Raw genomic sequence first — 22582 nt, forward strand, 5'->3', positions numbered from 1 at the left:
TAAATTTTATAAAGTAAAGTTACTTCCCTACTTTATAAATCAGCATCACTGTGGAACCGGTGGGCGGTTAGAAAATTTTACTACTAACAGAGATACAAAAGTGGGCGGTAGGTATAAAAAGGTTGACTACCTCTGGTTTAAATGGTCAAGTGATTAAGACACCAGGCTAGAAAATGGGAGACTGGGAGTTCTAGGTTTGCTTTAATCATGAACGCCGACCTTGTGACAGTTGTTTTCTCTCAACATAGAAGCTTCCAATATAATACACATTGTTCTATATTGTGCACAATATTATAAGAGTAAGTACTCTTAACAAGAGGTATGAATTTGGAACAGCGCTTACCTTAATTAAATATGTATTGAATAAAACCCCATGATGATTATACAGAATGTTGGTTCATGCAGACCCCTGGTTTCAATACAACATAGGGTGCTACCTGCACTGTAAACATTTCAAAGCAGTGATTTGTGGACTTTTTCTCTCCAGAGGAATAAATAGGAAAAGGTCCTTGACTTCAATGGAAGTTTTAGCGGTAAACACAATAGCATTTCATTTAAATATGGTTTGTTTCTTACCCTTCATTACAGCCAGAAGATTTAGATCCTTTCCAAGAGGCATTAGAAGAAAGAAGATATCCCGGGGAAGTCACCATTCCAAGCCCTAAACCCAAATATCCTCAATGCAAAGAGAATAAAAAGGATTTAATAACGTAAGCATAATGTGAGGTGAAATTATTTTTTACTCCTTCTTAACCTTACCTCTCTCTCGTTGTCTTATCTGAATAAACAAGTGCATATACGCCTTGCAGTATGAGCATGCAGCATTTGCAGCATATAAATGTTTCAGGCGTCAGTTAAGTTTAAGTGATGAAGCTGCTTGTCCCTAACGATGCTATATTGTACTGAAACGCCATTTCATTTTGCAGCTTTTCTGATAGGATGCTTAAATCCCCCCCCCACCCCCCTCGCAGACATTGCAGCTAAACTGGAAACAATGAAACTTTTCAAAGTTTTTTTAAACATACTTACTATTTTGGCTGTTTTTGTTTTGTTTTTGTTTGGTGGCAGATGTCCAACACCAGGGTGTGATGGGAGTGGTCATGTGACTGGTAATTACGCCTCTCATAGAAGGTGTGACTTCATTTTTTTCATGGTGGATTCTGTCTTTTCAATTTATTGTTTTCAGCTTACCTCAACAATGCTGTCAAAGTAAAAATGTTGAACTACGTGTTAACCCTTTGAGTAATACGTGTTGAACTTAAATAGCATGCTAATTTGTGTGTTGTATAAACGTCTTGTTCTTTTAAAACAACTACAATTTTGAAATTTTTAAGTCTTTCAAATAGTTAACCCATGGATCACTAATACTTTTTTTTATAGCTTGTCCTTTTAACAAAAATTCTACACATTTTATAGTTAAACATATTCAGAGGGTTAACTTATATTACAAAATGTAATATTGCAGCACTTGCCCGCTTCATCGCTTTTCTGCATTATAATTTTTTAATTTGATTTTTAAGCATTGTGTTTGTTTGGAAAAACTTGGCTTAGACGAATATCAACTTACTTGACTGTCCTGACCTGTTTTACAGTCTGTCTGGCTGCCCGCTGGCTGATAAAAGTATTCGAAGTATGCTGGCCACAAGCTCCCAGGAACTCAAGTAAGATATGACGAAAGCCATTCCTTTAAAAAAAACAAAAAAACCTTAGTATTTACCGACAGAAGACTCTAGTTTATAAAAGGGCACCATTCAACAGCAACTCACAGCAAAGATAAGATAGATAAAGATTCCTGGGTATTTTGCAATCTTTCAAATGAAGTGATAAAACTACTAACTAGGATTCAGGGTTTATGAGTCCCACTTTGTTGAACCAAACCCATTGAGAATTTCTTAAGCTTGTAATAAATCATCAACACAGATAAACAGTAGCTGGTCCATTATAGGATTTTCAAGTGAAATGAAGAAAGTTAACCAAAGAAATCTTCAACTGTGACAAATTTTGAATCATAGCATGATTTCCCCCCCCCACTTGTTAATTGTTATAGTTACAAAATGACATTTGAAATTATAACATCATGCTATAATGCTAGCTTGGGTAGATGTTTTATTATAAATGTCTAAAATTAAGTACAAAAAATCTGGATCTTTGAATGAAGTTCAAATTTTAGAAATAAGTTAAAAAAAATAAAGACATAAAAACTGAGCAATGGAATAATCTGAGGGGTTTTGTTGACTTACATAAGATGGAATGGAAATATCCCTTTATGATCCAAAAATAAACTTCGGCATCCTCTATAATTTGTAGGAAGAACTGGAATGATAGAAGCATTGTGGTTTCTGATAGTATGATTGTGCCTTGAATTGTGCTGCCTCAAGCAGACATCAAATATGGCTCTATGACTTGTGAAAGATGGGGGACCTAGTAAATGACATTATTGCAAACACGAAAAGAAAACAGGATTAAATAGTATTAATACAATACAATATTAGAAATAATTAAATAGATTGTAGAATAAGTATAAAACTACCATTGATAGCTACCAGGCACTGGTAAAGAAAAAAAAAACTACAAAAGGAATAGTTAGATTCCAAAAATGTACATTAGATTAACAGAGTTGGAAGGGACCTTGTAGGTCATCTAATCCAACCCCTTGCACAAGCAGGAGACTCTGCACTATTTCTGACAAATGACAGTCCAATCTCTTCATGAAAGCCTCCAGTGATGAAGCTCCCACAACTTCCGAAGGCAACTTCTGTTCCATTAGTTGATTGTTCTCACTGTCAGAAAATTTCTCCTTATTTCTAGGTTGAATCTCTCCTTGATTAGTTTCCATCCATTATTCCTCGTCTGACCTTCAAGTGCCTTGGAAAATAGCTTGACACCCCCCCCCCCCTCTGTAGCAGCACCTCAAATATTGGAACACTGCTATCATGTCTCCCCTGGTCCTTCTCTTCGCTAGACTAACCATGACAAGTTTCTGTAACCGTTCTTCACATGTTTTAGTCTCCAGTCCCCTAATCATCCTAGTTGCTCTTCTCTGCACTTTTTCTAGAGTCTCAACATCTTTTTTACAGTGTGGTGACCAAAACTAGATACAGTACTCTAGGTGTGGTCTTACTAAGGTTTTATAGAGTGGTATTAGTACCTCGCCCGATCTTGATTATATCTCTCTGTTAATGCAATTTAGGATTGTGTTGGGTTTTTTGGCTTCCGCTGCACACTACTAGATCATATTTAACTGATTGTCCACTAAGACTCCAAGATCCCTCTCACAGTTATTAGTATTAAGCCTGGTTTCACACAGTCTATTTGTGTACTTTTGATTTTTCTTGCCTAAGTGTAAGACTTTACTTTTCTCTACATTGAATTTCTTTTTGTTAGATAGGACCCAGTGTTCAAGTCTGTCAAGATCCATCTGGATCTTGAGCCTATTATCTGTTAGCTATTCCTGCCAGCTTAGTAGCATTTGCAAATTTTGTAAGTTACCCTTCTATTCCCTCTTTCAAGTCATTTAAGAAGATATTGAAGAGTATTGGGCCTAAGAAAGAACCTTGTGGTGCCCCACTGCTTCCTTCCTTCCATGCAGACCTAGGCCCATTAAGGGCTACTCATTGAATATGGTTTGTCAGCCAGTTACGGATTCATCTGGTGGTGGTGCCATTTATCCCACTTTTTTCTAGCTTAACAAGAAGTAGGTTGTGGTCTACTTTGTCGAATGCCATGTAATCTCATTTCAGGCACTCCACTAATGAGTGTGACATTTTTTGTTTAATCTAGACTCCAGACTGAAAGTAGAAACTGAATTGGTTTGCAAATAAAAATATGCAGGGAAACAAGGGCTGCTATAGTTCAAAAAAGTTGGCCTAGATAGTCTGAAATCAAGGCAGCATAGGGTTGTGCTTTTACATTCTGATTTATCTTGCCAGACTGAGCTACCAGGCACTCTAATAAATAAGAATGAAAAATAAAACTGATCCCCTTTGCTTCCTGAACTCAATTCTTTAACTTCCAGGTCTTCTCTGAAGTTTAAGGAATTATTTGGAGCATATGGGGATCCACGGAGGGGAAATTCAGTTGCAATGCTTGCTTATGAAATTGAATGCAGCGTTTTAAGTAACTCGTTCTTTCTAAATGAACTCTTCACTAGCAAACATTGCTCTTTATTAACAAACAAAAATAAAATAAGGTTTGCTTGATTTTAAGCAAAGCAGTTCAGAAGCACTATTAATTTAATACTAGAAAATTGCATTTTGTTTTTATTTCTATTCATAAATTGTGAAATTGGAGCAAGGTGACTTGCCTTGGCTTACATAGCACTGAACCTCCATACCAATCATTCCACACATCAACAGCAAATTGACGTCCTATTCCCATGTGGAGCCAAATGATTTTTTCTTGCTGCATCCCAAGGCACTTCCTTCATTTCTCTTGTCTCATTTTTATTTCTCCATGGCTTTTGGAGAATTCTCATATTGCCTCTCCTACCTCAGAAAACCAACATAGAAGGAAATGTAGATAGCCATAGTGTCTACCTACAAAGCCCATAATCCCAAGTGGAATTACATTTACCTTTCCTGCTGCTATTTGCTTATATTTCCTAGATGTGCAAGCTAAATACAAGGGCAAATACTTGTTCATTCATACTCATAAATCACCAAGTTGCTTAGTCAGATGACTCAACAGGATTATGACGTTTCAAATCAGAATAGTCACTACAATCAAGTATATATAAAACAGAAAGGATAGAATGCAACTGTCTACCCAAAAACTTCATTTGCATTTCCTGTAGCAATATAAATAAGCAGGAGAGAAATTTCTAATGAAGATTTTAGAATTATGGTTTCAACAGCATAGTCTAGTCTTTAGAGAACCTTGTGGAAAAATCATATAGTAAATGAGAATATTTCGGTATCCCTGGACAATGCTTTATACTTACAATGAAAAATGTAGATATATAAAATAATTTTGATATGGCTCCTATTCATAATAGATTTGGGTTGTTTATTTCCAGGAGATTCACAGTAAGATGAATGACAGCTCATTTTTGAAACTGATGGTTACTCCAGAAAAGCTTTAAAAATAGAAAGCTTAACATTGGTTATTTTGCATGGAACACCCATCAGTTTACCAGAAACATTAGGAGAGGTTTTAGGTTTATAGATATCTGAGAATAAAAGCCAGCCATTTTTGGAAGTGCTAGTTGAAGCAGAAACAATAATATTATTTAATCCTTTCTAAAATTCTCCTACTTGTCCGCCACATAGCACTTGCTTGCTAGTTATAATAGCAAAATATCTTTCTGTCTATTTTTGCTTCCTACAACTAATTGTGTCCTTTCTTTCTTCAACATACAAAGGTGACACATTTCTATTAATTTATAAAAATGGGTGGAAGTATTTGAGCTTTTTTTAAAATAGAACTTACCACAAGAACAATGTGGAGAATATTGTTTTTCTATTTCCAAGTGAACATATGAGCTTTTATTGAGCCAAGGTGGCGCAGTGGTTAAATGCAGCACTGCAGGCTACTGCTAGATCAGCAGGTCAGCGGTTCAAATCTCACCGGCTCAGGGTTGACTCAGCCTTCCATCCTTCCGAGGTGGGTAAAATGAGGACCCAGATTGTTGGGGGCAATATGCTGACTCTCTGTAAACCGCTTAGAGAGGCCTGAAAGGCCTATGAAGCGGTATATAAGTCTACTGCTATATTGCTATATGGATTTTTTTTTTCTTTTTGCCTTTCCCTTCCCTTTCCCAAAAAACTCCGATGGTTTCTGCCAGTAGAATGATTGCTTTACAAGACCTTTAGGTAAAAGGAATCTGTGAGGTTCCAGGAAGTTTTTTCTGTTATTGTGCCTGTTCTTTGGAATGAGATTCTCCCACCCACATCATAATTTTCATGTTTGTATTTACATCCAAAACTTGGAAGTTTTGGAAGTTTCAAAGGCAGTTTTGATGTGTTTCCAAGTATATACAGGTGAAACTCCAAAAATTAGAATATCATGCAAAAGTTCATTTATTCCAGTAATGCAACTTAAAAGGTGAAACTAATATATGAGATAGACTCATTACAATGCAAACCAAGATAGTTCAAGCCGTGATTTGTCATAATTGTGATGCTTATGGCTTATAAATCATGGAAACCCCAAATCCACAATCTCAGAAAATTAGAATATTGTGAAAAGGTGCAATATTCTAGGCTCAAAGTGTCCCACTCTAATCAGCTAATTAAGCCATAACACCTGGAAAGGGTTCCTGAGCCTTTAAATGGTCTCTCAGCCTGGTTCAGTAGGAGTCACAATCATGGGAAGGACTGCTGACCTGACAGTTGTGCAGAAAACCATCATTGACATCCTCCATAAGGAGGGAAAGCCTCAAAAGGTAATTGTAAAAGAAGTTGGATGTTCCCAAAGTGCTGTATCAAAGCACATAATTAGAAAGTTATGTGGAAGGGAAAAGTGTGGAAGAAAAAGGTGCACAAGCAGCAGGGATGATCGCAGCCTGGAGAGGATTGTCAGGAAAAGGCCATTCAAAAGTGTTGGGGACTTTCACAAGGAGTGGACTGAGGCTGGAGTCAGTGCATCAAGAGCCACCACACACAGACGGATCCTGGACATGGGCTTCAAATGTCGTATTACTTTTGTCAAGCCACTCTTGAATAACAAACAACGTCAGAAGCGTCTTACCTGGGCTAAAGAAGAACAGACTTGATCTGTTGCTCAGTGATCCAAAGTCCTCTTTTCTGATGAGAGCAACTTTTGCGTCTCATTTGGAAACCAAGGACCCAGAGTATGGAGGAAGAATGGAGAGGCACACACTGCAAGATGCTTGAAGTCCAGTGTGAAGTTTCCACAGTCTGTGTTGCTTTGGGGAGCCATGTCATGTGCTGGTGTTGGTCCACTGTGCTTCATTAAGACCAGGGTCAACGCAGCCATCTACCAGGAAATTTTGGAGCACTTCATGCTTCCTTCCGCAGATGAGCGTTATGGGGATGCTGACTTCATTTTCCAGCAGGTCTTGGCACCTGCCCACACTGCCATAAGCACCAAAACCTGGTTCAGTGACTGTGGGATTATTGTGCTTGATTGGTCAGCAAACTCGCCTGACTTGAACCCCATAGAGAATCTATGGGGCATTGCCAAGAGAAAGATGAGCGACATGAGACCAAACAATGCAGAAGAGCTGAAGGCTGCTATGGAAGCATCCTGGTCTTCCATAACACCTCAGCAATGCCACAGGCTGATAGCTTCCATGCCACGCCGCATTGAGGCAGTAATTGCTGCAAACCAAGTACTGAGTACATATGCATGCTTATACTTTTCAGAGGTCCGATATTGTTCTATGTGCAATCCTTGTTTTATTGATTGCATATAATATTCTAATTTAAATTTGTGGATTTGGGGTTTTCATGAGCTGTACACCATAATCATCACAATTATGACAAATCATGACTTGAACTATATTGCTTTGCATGTAATGAGTCTATCTCATATCTTAGATTCACCTTTTAAGTTGTATTACTCAAATATATGAACTTTTGCACAATATTCTAATTTTTCGAGTTTCACCTGTAATTCTTTACTGCTCTACTTGATAGTTTTAATCTCATTTTAGTTATTTGCAGTTAAGCTTGCTGTCTCTGAAAGAACATTACTGCCATCAAGGTTAATTTTTAATATCTGAACCTGATATATAGATTCAAAAGCATACAAAATATATATATATATATATATATATATATATATATATATATATATATATATATATATATATATATATATATATATATATATATATATATATATATATATATATATATATATTTGTGTTTTTTATTTGTGCTGATAAATAAATAAAGGAAGACTAGTATAGATCTATTTCAAGCTATTTAGCTCTCATCAGCTAACCATATCCTTACTGGGATTCGAACCTGTGCTATATATATATATATATATATATATATATATATATATATATATATATATATATATATATATATATATATATATATATATATATATATATATATATATATATATATATATATATATATATATTGTATTTCTTGAATTATAAAATGTGTAGGATCTAGGATGAAAAAAATCACCATCTTGCCAAAACTTTTTGCAAAACAATATTTTTTTTGATTCCTGAATAAATGTATAAATACTAGAAAATGTATTATAGCATAGTGTAATATAGTTGCAATCCATTTAGAATGATAGTTGATGATATTCAATCACCCTTGGCTTTTTGAACTTTCTCAACCTTCCTGGAGCCTCACAGGTCCTCACCAGGGGTCCCCAAACTCTTCAGCTCATCAACCTTCATGATTACAGATTGTTCCTCTACCCACAAAAAATACTATATGAAAATAATTTAATAAGTACTATTTTAAGTAATAATACTACAAATAAACAGTAAATATAATAATAGATCCCTTATCCAACCCTATTAACCTTTGACCTATTTGGAAACCATGCCATAGACTAACAGTGCACCCATTCTTGGCCAGGATCATAGATGTGGTACTAAACATGATCGATGGATGTGGAATTGTGGTTTAATGTTGGAGGGGGGGGGGAGAGAAAAAAATGACATGAAATATCCTGCAACTAATTGACTGAATTTTCCTTATTGTAGACTTTTGTTATAGAGTTGATTTTTTTCTCATGTGGCAGAGGTGGATTAGCTTCACTTCAATTTTTAATTAAAGTGGAGGAAGAACACTATATCCTTAATTTATACTGGATTACCCAATTAAAAGAAATCTCACTGAGATCAGTGGGATCTATTCCAAAGTAAATGAATATAAGAATATAGCTTAAGTGAATTCGCAATTTTAAAAAAAAATGTGTGTGAAATATTCAAATATCCATGGTGAGAATTTTACAGTGTTTACCCTGTATGTATATATATATATAGATTACACTGAAAAGCTCCATGTAAATGAATTACCTTTGTTTGAAACAGACATTGTATTAAAAAAAGCCATACATCATTTGGGGAGTATTTCTATGCTGTCAATATGTCTTACTAAAATCTCTTTCCAGATCTTATACATTCTTAACCATTCAACATTCTGAATATCCCAAAGTCAGACAGTACGAGTGTTCTTCATTCAGTGGCTGTCAAAGATACCAAACAGCACTGAAAGAAGGGACTTGGAAATGTTCCTTGCAGTTGCAGTGTCCCATGGTCATGTGACCGCCATTTGCGAGCTTCACAAGTTGGCTTCCAACAAGCAGAGCCAAATGGAAAGCCAGCAGGAGGTTATAAAGGCCAATCACATGTGGCTTTCTGTGACACCCAGGGTTTCCCTAGAAAGGGCAACCGGAATTTCCGCAACTGCCACTCTAAGTTGTCATGGTCACTTGGCATTATATTTTATGACTGGGTTGCTTAGTGACAGAGTTACCAGGCCCAATTATCATTGTTAAATGAGGACTACTTCTAATGGCACATTCAGATATTACAAAAGCAGTCTCAAATACAACCATAATTATGGTGAAGTAGGTTTTAATTACTACAAATCTTTTGGAAGTCTCATATTTCTATTTTGTACATTATGACATATCTTCTTTTTATAGAATTTATATAATGCACACTATACACATACTATTTGATAGTTCCAGTGGAATATCTATATTTACAACTTGTAAAAGCACTTTGAGCAAATTTATTATTTATTATTTATTTATTTATTTATTTATTTAAAGCTTTTATATGCCGCCCAATCCCAAAGGACTCCGGTCGGCTTACAAAGAAAATATAAAAACATAAAAACAATACAATTTAAAACAACAGTCAGCCCTCATAAATTCATTCTAGTCGGGGCCGGACCTCAACAGTGAGGTCAACAGCCCCAGGCCTGCCGGAACAGCCAAGTTTTTACGGCTTTCCTAAAGGCCATCAGAGTGGGTATGGTCCAGATTTCCGGGGGGAGCTGGTTCCAAAGAGTCGGAGCAGCCACCGAGAAGGCTCTCCTCCGAGGGCCCGCCAGCCGACATTGTTTGGCCGACGGCACCCGAAGGAGGCTCAATCTATGGGATCTTACTGGTCGCTGGGAGGTATGTGTCAGCAGGCGGTCTCGAAGGTATCCTGGCCCTAAGCCATGTAGGGCTTTAAAGGTGATAACCTACACCTTGAATTGAGTCCGGAGACCAATAGGTAGCCAGTGCAGCTCACGGAGGATAGGTGTAACATGGGTGTACCTCGGCACACCCACTATCACCCGCGCAGCCGCATTCTGAACTAACTGCAGTCTCCGAACGCTTTTCAAGGTTATCCCCATGTAGAGCGCGTTACAATAATCCAGCCTTGAGATGACAAGGGCGTGAGTAACCGTTAGAAGCGCATCATATTTGATTATTCGAATATATTTGAATAACCATATTTGATTATTCAGATCTTTCTTTAGCATAATAGAAAGACTGAAAACTTCTATAGTCTGTTTATTTTATTAATTACATATTCCTTTTTATGTGTAAGCCACTACCAGAATTATCCTGAATAAAATGTACCATCACGATAATCTTCCTAATTTAATTGTGTAGTCTTAGAGCCAGTTTCCAAACCAATGGCACTGATTGATTTTAAGATCAGGTAAACAATAGTTCACCCTAGGTCAAATGTACAAATTTGAATCAATTAAAATATGATAAACAATGACTACAGTCATAAACAGTATGCTGTCTAGCAGAAACCTCTATTATTTCCTCACGAAAATATCTCAAGATCTACAGAGGAAACTGGAAAAGAAAATATCCCTTGATACGCATAGCACAGCTGCTTCGCCTTTTTTATTTTATTATTTACATTTAGTGAAAAGTTTGGGATGAAGCAGCTATGAAAGCCCTCATGAGTTGTAGAATTGTTTCAAAAGTACTTATAATAGACAGCAAGACATTATATCAAGGAGAAAATCTACTGCTCCGAATTCCAGCCTACTTTTCCAAAAGGATCGGTTCTGATCTGCCATTTATTGAAGACAGGCAGGCTGCTTCATAACAGCACTCCCTATTGATGAAAAACTATCTGTAGCCTATGTACAAGGAATGATCTCATCATCTAAATATAGTTTCTCAGACATTTGAGATTCCGAGGGCAAATCAGGGCCATGCAGCTGCATCTTTACCTATCCTTGTTTGACTGCTGACCACATCTGTGACGTAATTGTGGTTTAAAGCATTTCTGTGTGTTCCCACAAATACTCTGAATTATATTTTGCCATTTATATCCCGAATTCCACACCATTAACTGTGAGATATTGTGTAGAAAACTATAGTCAACAAGATACTATTGCACTGAATTAAGTTGTCTTTGGATGACCACTGGACTTTATTTTGAAATTTCTTTCAAATTTTAAAATGTTTTTAATTTGGGCTCTGAAATAAGGAAAGCCGTATTCAACTCTACCCATGCTATGGAAGCTGATTATGTAACTGTCACTGTCAGTCACTATCTCTTAGCCAAAATTCACAAAGTTCTAATTGTTGGGCAAAAATTGGGAAGCATTTGCTAAATCTAACCCTTGAGATTATGTAAACTTTTTGGTAGCAGAGAGCAAACTGCAGTAGATCTAAATTAAGATAGTAAGGCCTGGACCTATTGTTTTCACGCAAATTATACATTAGACCAGTGATGGGATTCAAATAATTTAACAAGCGGTTCTCTTCCCTAATGACCAGCTGGATAGACGTGGCTCAGTGGTCATGTGGCCAATTTAACCCTATCACTATCACTCAGGTCGATAGGTTGTGACAATGTCATAAGGGTTAACCAGAGAGGCAATTTATTTAAGCAGGTCAATAAAGATTAGGCTAGAAACAACACCAGAATGTTTCATTTCTGCCTTCCTTACAGGATTAGCCCTGTAAAGTGGAAAAAAATAAAATAAGGTTTGTTCTAACAACCAGTTCTCCCAAATAGGTGCAAACTGGCTGAATCCTACCACTGCATTAGACCTATTAAATTAACTTTAAAAACTAGATGGTTGTTATGGAGCTAGATAAATACACTCAACTTCTGTGGATTTTTTGCAATTCTTATAGTTCTATGTACAGTTCTCTACATTTGTAACATTACTGGTGTATTTATTAAAATATATGTACCGTTCATCTTTTCAGAAGACTTTTCTTTAGAATAATGATTCCCCCATATGTTATGACTCCTGTTTCTTAATACCTTGTAAGTAAAATCCATACAGAAAATGTAAGTGATGACAAAGCAGAGTGTTTTCATGTAAAATGGCTTATATTTTCTTAAACATATCCGTTTCTTATTATTATCCTTGACCAACAATTGGTTACCTGACAACCATTTGAAAGAGGAACAAAGGCTTTATAGCCCATAAAAGTCTTCTGGCCACAGTAAAATATTGTGCCCCCCCCCCTTTCCCCTGGTTCACCTTTCTAACCTGTTGCAGCCTCCCGTAGTTGTATGGATACAATTTGCAATGTTTCTTGCTCGTTTGCAGCACTTTTTTACTGGTTTCCAGCGAAATAACCAATTCGAAAGAATGGAGTCACAATTACATTCATGACATTTGCTTAACCGCCTCTTAATAAAGGCTACAAAAATGTGAAATTGGGTCTAATCATATGAGTTCCTCAACTTAAGACTATAGTGATTTACGTCCAGAAATCTAGTCCCAATTGCAGTCCATAAATCAAGAACTACCTACACATTGAGTATTTTTAAGCTACCTTATAGCTTGCCTTGCATTTTTTTAATTTATACCTTTGTTACAATTTTTTTGTATTATGTTGTTTGGTTCTAAAAAGGCCACCCTCATGCTGAACAGGCATTGATAGAACAATTCTCATCTTTGTAATTTCTAAAACAGAAGAAAGCACCAGAGTTATCCTATCAAAATGCCAGTGGAACTTTCCTTCTTTCTGCAGAGCACAGTTTTAGTGCGGCCAAGGCTAGCTGGAGAGGATTCAACTCTTCTTTCTTAATCTTCTGCAGTCCTGCAGATGCTAAAGTATCCCTGCAGCTAAAATTGTTTATTCTCCTTAAAATATCTCAAGAATATTAATCACAAAGTCTGTTGATTTTCCAGCAAAAAGGTTTCAATACTCAAATAACCTCATGACTCAATGCCACCGCATTAAAAAGCTACATGGAGTCATCTATGTGTGAGTTGAGTGGTTATATACATTTGTTTAATAAATAACAACAATATAAATGTGCTGCGACCATTGTAACTCACTCTTTTCTAACCCATTCTGGGAACTCAGTTTTGCATTGCCCTCTTTTACTGCATCTAGAGGGTTGGCTTATATTACATGTCACTAATAGGGAAATGGGCTCAATTTGTTTACCTTGCACTATTTAAGATCTCATCTTCATTAGTTCACAGTAATAGAAAGGGACTAAAGTAAATTTAGTACAGTAAAATAAAGTAAATTTGCAGCATTAGGATAAATTGGTAGATAAAAACATAGAAAATTGTCAGATACTTACTTCTTTATAACTTGATTCATATACCATGCAAAACCATAATGTGCTTTGATTTGGCTTAGAGTGATGTGTTGAACCCACCCATCAGGGCTTAATAAACCAATTCACTGTGGCTTATGCAAGTTACCTCACCCTAAACCTTTAGGTGAGGGTTTTCAGCCCCTGTATATTTTTTGTCAAAAGCAGGACTAGAACCAAGCTGTAGTGTTCTTCCAGTAGAAAAAGTTGGTTTTCCATGTGGTTTGGAATTATGCTCTTCAGGATATCCTCTTACCATTGAATAAAACATGGAAAATCTCTCAGTGTACCCAATTTTAATGGGCTGGATATTTTGAATCAAAATATTGATTTTGAAGCTTCTAAAATAAATATTTGGGATTCCCCAGATGGCAGAACCAGATGAAGAAAACTGCAGCCATATAATGTGACATAAATGAGGAAAATTTGGGCAATAGTACATTAGCAGAGAAGATGCCAATTTCACTCACAGTTACTCCAGTTAGAAAAGTATCAAGTAACATATATGGAAAAGTCTCAATTCTTTGCCTGCATTTGTAGGCGGTAATGAGTCAGATGGAAAACGAGCCTGACCTTACAATACTTCAAGTGAATGTAGGAATACAGATATATTACACAGTATCAATAAAACTAACCTTTATTGAAAAGGCATCGGTACTTCATGTGTACCTATATTTCCAAAAAGATAATGGATAAAAATATAGTCTCTCTAAATGAAGGAATGCTACAAAAACCAGCAATTTTGTCCTTCCAAGTCTGTACAAGAATTTAACTGGGAATCCAGAACTGTGAACTGGATGTGACTTATACTTGAGTCATACAACCTTTATCTGAATAGATACGCGTGTATGTGGGTGTATGCAAACCTCTGCACAAAGTGTTGATTGACATGATTGTGTCACATTGGGACATGAGCTAAACCTGACTTGAGTCAAGTGTGCTTCATAACACCATTTCTTTTCTGTTTTGGAAGCTTAAGTCATTTAATTGTCTCATACCATAAAGGATCCTTTATCCTAATTTTAAACCTAGGTATGACTACAATGTATGTATTAGATGGATTGAAAGAACAAGATGGATTCAATTTCTCAGACCATAATAACCGATGGAGAAAGGAGAATAGATAGGCTTGACCATTTGGATATGGAAAGTGTCTCTGCCCTTAACTACTTCCTGCTTAGTACAAAGGGAATAAATGGAAGATTAATAATTATAAATCATCTATTTTTAGAAGACACCTTTCTATAGTTAAAGTTTATTTTAAATTCACAGCTTAAATTTTCTATTAACTATTCATGTAATTTTTCTGTGGTTTTTTTAATCAGTATTCTACATTTCATTTTTTTATTTTCTATGATTTTAGAAGAAAAGAGAACTGATTTAAAAGGCAACAACAGAAAACAGATTAATATAATTAAACTTAATTGAAGAGTAAACATAGTATAATTGCTAGAATGACAATATTTCAAATTTTATAATGAGAATCTAGTTTGCATATTTATATTTATTACTCTCTTAATGAAGATGAGAGATAAAGGCACCAAGTGGCTGGGACTCCATAACACATATAGCTGGGGCTGGGTTTCAGGGGTGGGTATTGTGAGAAGAGGTTGTTTATTTCTTAATTGTGATGTGCCTATTTTTAGAGCTTGCAATAATGTATTTTTCTAAGTTTTAAACATTGTGGCCAGAAGAAACTATGAAAAGACCTTTTGCCCTTTTGTGAGAAAGAGTGACAAAAGTTTAGCAAGGCACAAATGGTAAACAGTATGAATGTCTGTGCGGTGCAGTTTCTGGGCAAAAAATAAATCCAATCAAAACAACCAAAGGAAACTGAGCTTATCTTTTTTTTAAAAAAATATCTATTGCAATTACTATGGAGTACGGCTATTCTTGGGTTGCTTTTTTCTGTATTTGTATTTAAATTTATCACTCTAGAAACATCTTCTAACATGTTGGTTATATCTAATTTACTCTATTTCAAGAATTTTAAAAAAGTCATATTACATCATTCAAATGCTTAAAATTATCAAGATCATTTTTTTTTCTAACTTGGTTCCTATTTTTAGTACTTTCCAAACTGGATTTTTTGTAGAAAAAATTATGTATAAAACTATTGGAACAAAACTGGATTTAAAAAAACTTTTAGTTGTCGGTGTATTATGAGACTCCATGTTATTCCCATGCAAATCAGCCCTGAATATATCTTTATGTTTTTGGTCTTTATAAAAGTACCTTCATTTTCTCTCTAGTAATCATGTTTATACATTGTACCAAGCCAATATATATTTTGGTAATATTTTGTTGAATAAGTAATTACTATTAAATAAAATGATTACTATGAGTAATTACTATTTAGGTTTTACTAATATATTCATTATAATAAGGAATATAAGAGCATTAGCTGACTATAAAACGATTTCTCTTTTCGTTAGGCATTCCAGAGTAATTATAGAGTAATATTTTGTCTCTTCAATCTTACTTGACCAGAATCAGTTCAGAGGCTGTTTTGAACAAGTCCAGCAATTCATATGGACCGATATGATGTTAACACCTGTGTATTGCTGATGGAGAGCAGTTTCATTTCCTTAAAATATATTGCACATTAGGTTTATTGCAAGAAAGTAGCACAAGACTTTTTCAGTAGGATGAATAGAGCAGACAAAGAAACAACAGACTTCCTTACAAAACTATAGGTAGGGGTTGTTGTTGTTTTTTTTTTTTTTTTACTTTTCCTTCATCCCTCCAATCCAGCTCAACTTGGACATTTGTCAGAATAAATATTTCTGTGTACAATTTTCTGGAAGTGTTAGAAAGAAACGAAAAAAATCTAGGAACAACTAATTGGTCAGTTGTTGATAGTCTATTTCAATATGAAGTCCGTGTGTGACAGTAAAGGAAAGCTGCTAGCATCAAAGCAGGAACTCTATGTTTTATATTCATTTGCCTTGTAGTCCCATTTTCTCTCCCACCTGGATCACAGTTTGCAGAGTTAGGATCGTGATTCTTTCCCATTTGGGACTTTTCCCCTATGTTCTTATTTCACATTCAGATCTGAGGCCACTTATGATTCTTTTCAGCAATTAGAAAGTCATCACAGGGTCCCATTGTGCTAGAAAGACCAGTCACCACCTGCCAAAACCCTGGTTTCAGCCTGGACAAACATTGTGACCATACTGACTCTTTATCCATCTGGGATAAATTCAGCAATATAGCAGTAGACTTATATACCGCTTCATAGGGCTTTCAGCCCTCTCTAAGCGGTTTACAGAGAGTCGGCATATTGCCCCCAACAACAATCCTCATTTTACCCACCTCGGAAGGATGGAAGGCTGAGTCAACCCTGAGCCGGTGAGATTTGAACCGCTGAACTGCTGATCTAGCAGTAGCCTGCAGTGCTGCATTTAACCACTGCGCCACCTTGGCTCTAAATTAAGGGATAATGCAATATACAGGTAGAAATTGCTTTTGATTTTCCTACATCATATTCAATTTCTCTTCCCATTGGCTAAGCACTTTATTTGTATTTATTGATGGTGATGTATCACAGATTTAGTGTCTATGTCAGTATCACATTTCTACATGACTATGTTGTTTACATAATTTTTGAATAGCAATACTTTTCCATTAATATTTCAAAGCATCAACCAAAAAATACACTCAATTCTTTTCAGACACATTCTAATTAGTGAACTGCTTCTAACTCACTATCTGGATTTTTGTGCATTTTAAAAAAAATAAACTCAATATGAAAATAATGCTTTCCCCTTCCCCAAAGTATTTCAGGATTTCTGTTATAAAACTGAAGCTTTAAAAGTTACTATTAACTCATCTGACAGAACTTGTTTCTTGACCACTATTTTAGTTCATAGACTTATTCTTACTCTTCCCACAGTATCTTAGTTCAGAGTGAACGGAGGTAAAGAGATGATAATTTATTCTGTCAGCAATCTGGAGGAATGCTGTTGCAAACAGCACTTTATAAATGGGTTACATAGCTTTCACTTCATTTTTTTCTCAGTGATATAAAATTTGTGAGAAAATATGATCCACTTTATAGATTTAATCTAATATCATTAATAAATGAATAATGAATTGAAATAACAGACATGATCTCTTCCCTGCAAGTGGCTTTTCCCCATTTAATAAAAAATTGCCTTTTAAGTCCATGAAGAACTTCTCAGCTTGCCAGTTTAATAGAAAGCTGTTTATTATTGGATAATTCGGATCTTTAAAACTTAAGATCATTGTTTATGACATGAAAATCTAAATGTTATATGACAGAAATGTTTTAGGACATTGACTTGAAAGTTTGAGAATTTTCCAAGAATTGAACTTTGTCTTAGATTTAGAAATGTAAATTATGTAGAAATGTAATTTAAATGGTACAAAAGATTGTCGTAATTGGAGAATAAATCACAATCTTATACAAAGCTTTTTTTTTTAAAGCCGAGAATGCATACTAATCAAATCTAAGTAATAAGGCATTGGAGGGGGGGAAATAGAGAGTTAATCAGGAGGCAGAGGATGGTGTCACCATGGCAATCTAGCTACAGTCTGGTTTATAGGGTTCTTCTTCCAAAATAAGAAGGATCTTTATCAAAATGTATGAAAATTCATGCTATATAAATTGCATTATATACTGCAACGAAACTTACAGTGAAAGAGAAACGACTATAGAGAAATTATATTCTAATTTATTTTGATCTAAGCCCAAATGACAGTGCATCATCGTGTAATGTCATGCTACGACATGAATCGGATGGACGCTTTCTCTCACCTCCATTCCACAGGGGGGAAAAATGTGTATTCCTTGGCCAAGCGGTATTAATCATTTCAGATTTTTTTAAACATGAGACAGTATAAGTATCAGAGTTTGTGGGCCTATCGGGGAGACCATATATTGGTTTAGCTTAAAGTTCAGCTAAATAGACTTCAACTTTTGAACTCTGAACTTTGTGATTTGTCAAGTAGATGATAAAAATATGATTTTCTAAATGTGCTAGATGATGAGTACATTTGAACAGTCTTAACATGCTTAGATAGTCTCATCCTTGGTTGTAAAACTCTAAAGTGAGATACTATATACAATGGATTAATTTCGAGATATTTTCAATGCTATAAAAATATATGACAGACTGAGATGTAAACTGTAATTTTACATCTCCTGTAGACTCTAAATGCACATTTTGGCTTTTGTCACAAGAGGGCAGTATCTGTATTTTAGATACACTTTATTTCACGAGTATAACTTTCAATTTATTAAAATATTTATTGTGGCTAAAACAAATAATCCTACTTAATTTATAGCATTCATTATTTTGATGTAATCATCTACATTCACAGGCCTGTCAAACTGGCGGCCCGCAGGCCGGATATGTCATGTGCAGGCCAGGTCTGCCCCAGCTCCGCAAAGGCAAAAAACGTCACAATATATCAGGAGCTGACTGGTGACGCGATCGAGTTTGACACCGTGATCTACAAGATACCATATATAATTATTAATACATTTGTGTGCTACTATAACATTTTGTGGATTGTTTCTTTTAGTTTCAGAGGTTTGAGCTGAGAAGTCAAGAATACTGTAGCATCAGGGCATAGCACAGAAGAAGACTCAAGCCAATGGAAAATAACCGCTTGCAAATGCAAGACAGGCCCACTAAGAATATGCTCCTTGTGGGTATTTAAATATATAGTCAGCAATGGATGACTGATCAAAAAATAAAACTTTTTTCATTTTAATTATTAACAATTTTCTCCAGCTCATGAACAAAGATAATTGCAATATTAAGATTAAAATAATAACAAATATTTGATTTTATTTTTCTAAAGAAAATTGTTCAATTAATATTGTTATTGTTACTTTTTTATTTTAGATGTCCAACACCCGGTTGTGATGGCTCTGGACACATTACAGGGAATTATGCTTCACATCGAAGGTATGTACAAAAGTGAAATTCATTATGACAGCAGTTTCCAAGAAAAAGACACTAACAGCACGTGTTTTCAAGTCATAAGATCACTTTCCTACAGATGCTGTGCTTAATATAAATTCATAGCAGATACAAAATAGCAATTAAGGTCATCATAACAATGATTAGATCTCCAAAACAATTCAGCATTCAGTTCCAAATAATTAATTATACTTTAAGATCTAATATAGTACTAAAGCAAAATCACAAATAATTTACCTACTTAGCAAATATTACTAGCAAAATAAATTAAGATGCCATTATAATAGATTCTTAAATGTTGCGTATTCCCACATCAGATACAAAAAAATTAGCAACAACCAATTAAAATGCAGCATAGATTCTAAAGTGCTTGAATCAGAAATAAATGATAAGGTAAACATTTCCACCATAGTTATATATCAGTAAATAATCTGCTGCCTGTTTTATAGAGTGCCAAGTATAGAATATAGAAATAATATTTCATACAAATACCAATATGGAAATGTGTTCTGACCCCCCTCTTTGCTCGTTCAGAAATGACAGCCACACACAGCTTGCAAAGGAATGTCTTTATCAGTCCCGGCTTTTGCTGGCTGCAAGCCCAAAATAAACGTAGATAAAGTCTCTGGCAAAAAGTTAAACAGCAAATGCAAAAACAAACTCTCACAGCAAACCAGGTTTACATAAAGCAAATCACTTATCCAAGTGCTTCTTTGAATCATGAACACGAACTAGAACAGGAACGGAACGGAACTAACGAACGGAACGAACGACGTTGACTTCTGCAACTAAGGCGTGGCACCATCAGTCTTTTATCCACAGGAGGAGATCCTTAACAAGCCCCAGCTGCTTGTTATCTTCTCCTGTGAGCAAGTCAGTCTGATAGCAGCTCCAAAGGCTCCTACCGAGCCACAACAGAAATGTATAGGTGAAAATGGATTAAAAGTTAATTGAGGGACTATATATATTAAATCTAAGTTTTCCCCAAAACCAGGTTGCTAATTATTAAAAAACAAAGAGAGAATAGGAATATGTGGGCAGTTTTCTAAGTGGCAAAAGTAAGAACTTCTTAAGAATTAGTGTTGGGACCAGTGCCTTTTATTTTCTACATTTGTTTCCTGATTTAGCTATAAAGAGTAAGCTGGCTATATTTGCAGATAATAGTAAATTAATTGGGGCAATGGAAACCAAACATGATAGTGAAGAGCTTCAGAAGAATCTCTTTAATACTGGACGAATGGTCAATTAAATGAAAATGTAGTTCAATTGTATTTGTACAAAGTGATACAGATTGGAACCTCCCTGCCCTGCCCCAGGAGATAGGATAGAATTTGGGGGGGGGGGAATCAGAAAAAGATGTTTATTCATTATGTAGCAGTTGTAAAAGACAAATTCAGGGCTAGCAATCATTAAGTTTGGAAATGAAACTGGAAACCTTGTAATGCTGTGATACAAATATATGCTGCATCTGCATATAGAATACCATGTAAATACTACATTTGAAAAGAACAGAAGGAAAACACAAGAATCAGAGATCTCAAACACTTGCTTTATGTCAAAGGTCCACAGCTTAGGACCACAATTGAGCCCAAACATGAGGAAATTCAGCCACCTGATGAAGTTAACTGGAAAGGACAATTTTTTTTCATCTATCTACTATATAATTTACCTGTAAAATTCATTAGATAAAGTGATAGCCACTGACTTGGACTGTTTAAAAGGAGATTGGATAATTCCATGGAAAATAGATCTATAATTCTTGGAAGTTAATTTTATCTCTAGGAGGAGTAAATTATATACTGTATTCCTCTTTTGCTTATGAGCACCCCAGAGCTTCAGGCTGGCCACTACAGGAAACAATGATCTGGCATTGCTGTTCTTATATTCTTGCTGTATATTTTTTGACTACAGAAACCTTCTGCCAATTGACTTACATTCCAAATATTTCATTAGACTTCATTAGATATATGTTGCTTGCTGTAGAGTCTTTCTTGATTACATTCATCTGAAGGAGCCAAATATGAATGTATAGATCTGCCTTATTTATACAATTCATAAACATTATTTGCTAAACTCATTCATTAGTGATTAGGAGAGATTAGGAGGGGCAAACAATCATTCCATATTGTGACTCAGGAGTTTAGGAATTTTGATTCTTTATTATGTTTAAAATCAAGAACCCCTCATTAGCTAAGTGTATATATTTTTCTGTATCACAGGGCTATCATGGAATAAAAACGGTGTTTCTGGGTCAGATAATAATTAGAATGAAATGTATTTATCCCCATTCAGCATCATTTGCTGACTAGAGTAGAATAACTAATATTGTGCAGATGTCGCATAAAAGGATTTGCATTCCTAGACATGGAAGAGCTTAACCCAGATGCTGTATTGCCCAGTTAATTTCTGGTTCATTTCATGTGTGGCACCTTTCTAATTTATTTACTCATTTTATAAACAGTAGGGTTTTTATATTATTTTAAGACATATGTGGAGGGCTACTTAAACTGTACTTGCTCTCTCCACAAAATATATTGACTATGCCTGTAAGAAGTTTATATGTTTATGGACTATGAGAATCTGCATTTTGCTTGGAACTGGATTATACCCCAAGCTCAATAGAATTGCTCCGGCACAGTCAATGTGCAGAAATTGGGTGAAGTGGCATGTTGAAAGGGTTTATTTGGATTGCTATGAAATCCTTGAATTCCTTCATATGGAAGAGTTTGATATAGATGCTTCCTTTGTATAAAAAGTCCAATTTAACTTCAGTGGAAAAAAACAAGTACTAGGAATATATTTTGAATTTATAGTAGTGATGAATATTTACTTACAAGTAAATTTCTTATATTAGGATAAAGGTTGGCATTAATGAAAAAGTAATACATTTACAGTTTTTTTTTTTACTTTGTGGTTTAGAGATGAAGTGGTTGGCAAAGGAAGAATACTTCACAATCCTAGAAAATTATGATTCAATTATACTAACTGCAAACTGTATATAACTTTCTGATTTTCATGATTCAGAGTTCTCTGAAAATCAGCATTGTTCTCATTTGAGATTTCATTTAAAAAAATAGCTATTCTTTTCTTATTACTCTTTAACTTGAGCTTATATTCACTTCTAATGAAAGATGAGTTCCCT

General features: G+C 35.2%; 1 protein-coding gene across 9 annotated transcripts in view; it reads left to right on the forward strand.

The window, feature by feature from the left end:
• The window catches only part of MYT1L (myelin transcription factor 1 like), a 105601-nt gene that overhangs the window by 68191 nt on the left and 14828 nt on the right, over window positions 1–22582 (forward strand). For 6 of the 9 annotated variants that reach the window (XR_015695202.1, XM_087702780.1, XM_087702777.1 and 3 more), the window contains 4 exons: window positions 589–710; window positions 1069–1131; window positions 1593–1661; window positions 19363–19425. Coding sequence is in view for 8 of the 9 variants with exons in the window: in XM_087702780.1 (XP_087558906.1) it covers window positions 589–710; window positions 1069–1131; window positions 1593–1661; window positions 19363–19425 (317 nt within the window). In the remaining variant the exon portion in view is untranslated. The remainder of the gene's footprint in view (window positions 1–588; window positions 711–1068; window positions 1132–1592; window positions 1662–19362; window positions 19426–22582) is intronic. The other 3 variants (XM_087702781.1, XM_087702775.1, XM_087702776.1) reach the window with 1 other exon arrangement.

Source organism: Thamnophis sirtalis, unplaced genomic scaffold, assembly GCF_051295495.1.
Source record: "Thamnophis sirtalis isolate CommonGarterSnake01/CBP01778 unplaced genomic scaffold, rThaSir2_p1.2 scaffold_16, whole genome shotgun sequence".
Lineage (NCBI taxonomy): Eukaryota > Metazoa > Chordata > Lepidosauria > Squamata > Natricidae > Thamnophis > Thamnophis sirtalis.